This window comes from Bombus bifarius, unplaced genomic scaffold, assembly GCF_011952205.1.
Source record: "Bombus bifarius isolate JDL3187 unplaced genomic scaffold, Bbif_JDL3187 scf7180000008138, whole genome shotgun sequence".
Lineage (NCBI taxonomy): Eukaryota > Metazoa > Arthropoda > Insecta > Hymenoptera > Apidae > Bombus > Bombus bifarius.
In genome coordinates, this window is record NW_022884466.1 from 58223 (window position 1) to 63665 (window position 5443).

General features: G+C 39.1%; 1 protein-coding gene across 1 annotated transcript; it reads left to right on the plus strand.

Annotated features, from left to right (window-relative positions):
* The first annotated feature begins 2171 nt into the window (after positions 1-2171).
* LOC117208516 lies at positions 2172-2677 on the plus strand. The gene has a single exon (XM_033449713.1). It carries the CDS (start codon positions 2390-2392, stop codon positions 2675-2677), a length of 288 nt encoding a protein of 95 aa, XP_033305604.1. The 5' UTR covers positions 2172-2389.
* The last annotated feature ends 2766 nt before the right edge of the window (positions 2678-5443 follow it).

Sequence of the window (5443 nt, forward strand, 5' to 3'; positions counted from 1 at the left end):
AGTGAACATCTCTCCGATCAGTGTAAACCTGTGCTGTGAAATAAAGACAATAGTTGTGTTACGACTCAGCTATTTTATTTCATCAACCAACCCTTAAGTTTACGTGACACGCTCGTCGATATATTGCATATGTTCCTTCGGGCAGATAAGACGATCTACCTGCGACACTGTAGGACCGCGAGCGACGGTTAGAAATACAGCCTGTGGCAAGCCTCGTGGCGTAACATATAGACTATCAAAAAAGTTCGACTGGAAGTCTAGGGCAGGATTAAGAGTAAGAAAAAAAAGAAGAGCAAAGGAGGGAATAATAACGGGTATAAATAAGGAACTGAGAGAGATCGAATACAAAGAAATAAGTAATAATATAGTGGAAAGAAAAATAGAATACAATGATAAGACGTATAGGATAATGGTAGTTTATAATCAAGACACAAAAGGGACATGGAAAGAAATAGAGGAAAGAGTAGACGGAAGAGAAGAGGAAGTGATGATCATCGGCGGAGACTGGAATGTAAGAACGAGGAGGGAGGGCCGATAAACGAGGAACTAGGGAAAGAAAAAACAGACGATCAAATGACAAGACAATAAACAGGGAAGGAAGAATTCTGTTAAAGTAGCTAGAGGAAAGAGGCTGGCGATAATCAATGGAAGAGATAAGGAAGGGGGGGGAGTGGACATACATTGGGGAGAGAGGAAACTCTGTGATAGATTACATGATTGTCAACCAGGAGGCGACAGAAGAGATAATTGGCATGAAAGTAGGAAAAAGGACAGAGTCAGACCATATGCCGTTAGAGATAGAAATAGGGGGGCCGGAACTACAGGCAAAGGAGGAAAAAGAAGAAGAAGAGAAGGAGAAAGGAGAATGGACAAACGAAAGTAGGGAAAAATACCTGGATAAATGCAGAGACTGGACATGCAATGGAAGAACAGTGGAGGAAATGTGGACAGAAATCAAAAAAAAGATAAACAAAGCAGTGCCAAAGAAGCAAGTGAAGATACAGAAATGGGGCATGGGGGAGAAAGCGTGGTACGACAGGGAGTGGAAAGAAAGGAAAAGAGAGATGAGAAGGAAGATGACGAGGTTTAGGAAAGGAAAATGCCGCAGAGAAGTGCTTATAGAGGAAAACAGGCATTCAAACAGTGGTGTAAGGAAAGAAAGGAAAGACACGAAGAAGAAGAAATGGAGAAGATAAAGATGATCAAAACAGAACAAGAAGCGTGGAAATACATTAACGGATACAGAAGAAATAGGAAAGGCATAGATGAGGATATAAGCGAAGAAGAGTGGAAAAAGCATTTCATGGAAATTTTGGAAGGGACAGAGCACAAAGAGAGCCGAAAAACGGGGGGCATAGAGAGGAAGAGAAAACAACGGAGGAGAGAGAAGATAATATAAGGAAGGAAGAGGTGATTTACCAGCTAAGGAATTGGAAGGAAAAGAAAGCAACGGGGGAAGACGGGTTAGAAAATGAGGTGTGGGAGTACTCACCGAAGGAAGTGGGGGAGACGTTATGGGAGTTATTAAGGAAGATATGGAAAGGGGAGAGGATACCAGAGGACTGGAAAAAAGGGGGACAAGAGAGTAGCGAAGAGCTACAGAGGGGGAACGCTGATGGATACTGCATACAAGATCTACGCAGGGACATTGGATGAACGTCTGAAAGTAGAGATTGAAGACAAATCGGAAGAGAGTCAATTTGGATTAAGAAAAGGAAGAGGAGTGACCGATGCGGTTTACGTGATAAACCACATCATAGACAAACAGCTAACCAAAGAAAAAGGAAAACTATATGCCTGCTTTGCGGACTTAAGAGCGGCGTTCGACAGGCTAAACAAAGAGAAACTGGAGGAGAATATGAGGAAAATGGGAATTAGCGAAAACCTAATACGAAGGATTAGAGAAATATACGAAGAAACGAGGAATATAGTGAAAGTCAATAACCACAACACAAGAGAATTTTGGACTGTGAGGGGAGTCAGACAAGGATGTCCATTGAGCCTGACGTTATTCAACATCTACATGGCAGGACTAGAAGAAGAATTAAGGAAAGGACAAGCCGGGGGCATAGTGGTAAGAGAAAGAAAGGTATGGCCATTGACATACGCAAACGATATTGTGCTGGTGGCGGATAGAGAAGAAGAGCTAAAGGAGATGTTGAAGAGACTCAAAAAATTTTTGAAGGAAGCCGATTTGGAGCTGAGCACGGAAAAGACTAAAATAGTAGTCTTTGAAAAAAGAAGGAACAAAAGGAGGCAAAGAAAATGGAAGTGGGGAGAGCAAGAATTAGAAGAGGTGGACGAGATAAGATACCCAGGGTATATACTGCAGAAAAACGGAAGTGATGAGAAGCACATACAAGATAGGAAAAAGAGAGCAACAATTGCAATGAAGAAAACATGGAGCGTGGGAGAAAAAATATTCAAACAGGACTACAAAAGGAGAATAAAAATGTTTGGAGCACTGGTGGCGCTGTTTGGAGCAGAGGTATGGGGATGGAACATGGAAGAAAGACTGGACAGAGTTCAAAGGAGATATGTGAAATGGATACTAGGCTTAAATATGACAACACCAAACTATATACTGGTAGAGGAATGCAAATTAATAGAAATAAAAGAAAAAGCACTAAAAACAGCAGCAAGGTATGAAGGGAAAGCCTACGAAAATATGAATTAACAGTTTATAATAACCGAGACTTTTGTTTTCAGCAATTTTTTTAATTATAACAGAAATTCAAATACCGAATTCCGAATGACGCAGCAAACATCGCCTTTTTCCTCGTCTTTTTCTGAACAATCAAACCTTGCACACTATCCTTGCAACTTTATTATCCCTCACGTGTTTCTTGTTTTGGCCTTTAAAACGAACTCTGGATGCACCAGCATTTGATGCGAAATTGAAACGTATACTCCAAGAGGATTTGCTGTTAGGCACACGTTTTAAATACACGCGCTGTATCAAAATATATGTAACATTAGAATAATGGAATATATTTTTTATATTAGTTTAAACAGGATAATATATAAACATGTTTAATTTCTTTTTCTTAATTTTCTTTCTGTTTCTCTTCTTCTTTGCCTTTTGATTTTAGTTTTTTATATGTTTGGTTTTTTAACCCATTATGATTTAAATACCAACAGCGCGTGCCGTAACCATCGGCAGGGTCGGTCAGACGTCGAGCCATTTCACGGTTTGGCTGAGCGCTGGAAGTTGTGCAAGGTACAACTAATTTTATGTTGCAAGATGTTTGATAAATAATTTTAAGATTTTTAAGGGTATCTTTTTAATATTTTTCAAGAAAATATATCTGCATGTCCGAATACGGCTAAGAAAAAAAATGTTTGTCGCATGTACCCCGAAGGACATACACGAGTCTAATTCATGTTTCTTAAGTTTGGCCCGAAGAACGTACCGCGAGTCTAGCTTGAAGTTGTAGATTAAGAAGTTAAATCATTATAACGAATCAGGACCAATTGAGATATGTATAATTTTCTGTGCTGGACTGGGTTAAATGCGTAGTAGAGATACTTGTATGTGGTGATCGCCTGGGAACTCTGTGTGGCGTTGGCGACGCGCGCTGGGTCCGCCAAGCAGTCCGGTAGGGGAACTCGTCGCCGAGGCCCGGTGTGACATGGCCACACACCGCTCCATCAGCGAAGGTATTGAGCGGGGGGGGGGGTGTCGCTCGCACCGGTTCCCGGGCCTCTCTCGATCGCAGCCGGGACGGTCATCGTGGGGGTTTTAGTCGGTTGGAGTCCGACACTACCACGCCGCTTTCCCCAGAGGCGGCCTGGCGTCAGTGCGTATTTCCTCCACGTAAATATAAAGAAAAAGGAGATACTTGTATGTGTGTGGAGGTATGTGTGTGCGTGGCATCTAGAAAACAGATAAATGTAAACTATTCAGTCGGTTAACAGTCGGGTACAGAAGAAAGTGCTGAGACGCCTGCAAGTGTGTATCGATGAATATATTAGAAATCGTCCATAAAATAAATATATAACTATTCTAATATTAATTCTAAGTGTAAATTTAGTGTTTCTATAACATTATTTCGGCTATCAAGATCCACAATTCTCAACAAGATCAGTTACTTTATTATCAAGTTTTTTATTAAATCTCGACAGATTCCCCCTTTTATACATAGCCGCCGAAAGCGCGGACGCGCGCCAGACCGTTGTCTTTGTTTTATTTCGCGCACGGAATGTATCGGCCAGATAACAAAAGCTGCAAGGATTTTTTGTTTCGAATATCCCGTTCGATGACGCGACGCCATATGTCAAGAGACATTTTATTGCATTTTTGCGAAACAAGCACACACAACTCCTCTACTCCATTTCAAGCCGAAAATGTTTGACCGATATTGCTTTCATGACACCTCGTACTTTTACACGCGTAAAATATCGCGTTGAAGAATGGTGTTCGCGCCAAACGAAGTTCCAGTCGAAGCGATTAAGATTTCCTGCTACATTGCGTGAATTTTGTCTTGAGATATACATGCTTTTTTTTATTTTAATTTTATCCTCTACTTTTAGAAGTAATGTAACGAAGAGGTTAATTAAGTTGGGGACCTACATTTATGTGAAAATTAAAGTAAGAAACAAATTTGATTTTCAGATGCGGTACAAAATTCAGCAGATAGTACATTAACAGCTTTCCAATACATTCTTATAATACACATTGCATTATTAATAATAAACAAACATCACTAATTATCCCACATAATATATGTAAATGTCCAGTTTCACATGGTCAGGTTCTTATTGTACTATTGAGCTATGTATAATTTTATGTGCTGGACTAGGTTAGATGCGTAGTAGAAATACTTGTATGTGAATATCAGCGTGTGGAGGTATGTGTGCGTGACGTCTCGAAAAAAGATGAATGTAAACTGTTCAGTCGGTTAACAGTCGGGTATAGAAGAAAGTGCTGAGACGCGTGCAAGTGTTTAGCGATGAATATCATTGAAATCGTCCATCAAATAAATATATAATTATTCTAATATTAATTACAAGTGTAAATTTAGCGTTCCTTTACCATTATTTCGGCTATTAAAATTCAAAATTCTCAACATGTATAATAATATATCTTCTAACGATATTAATTAATTGACAAAGGATAATTGCTAAATTAAACATTTTTGCTGTACAAACAATATAGGATAATCAACTAGGATGAGATTTGCAAAATTCGCTCGGATAATAATTAATTATTTTCATTTGCATTATTATCTACCTTATTCTTGTCACCTAACAGAAATTATAAATTGATTGTAAAATTTCTCTGGTGCCTAGTTCGATTATACAAAAAAGTCGAAATATTCGATACCCATACCCTATTTTAAAACCTAAAAATTATTTTCAAGGTACTTCTTTGTATATTACGTTGATTTAATATTATACGAATAATGAATGGTGCCGAATCAGCAAATTCATTTATGCACGT

Bases quoted from the DNA above. Each gene is read 5' to 3' on its own strand.
- LOC117208516 (XM_033449713.1), top strand. From the start codon at position 2,390: ATGAAGAAAACATGGAGCGTGGGAGAAAAAATATTCAAACAGGACTAC.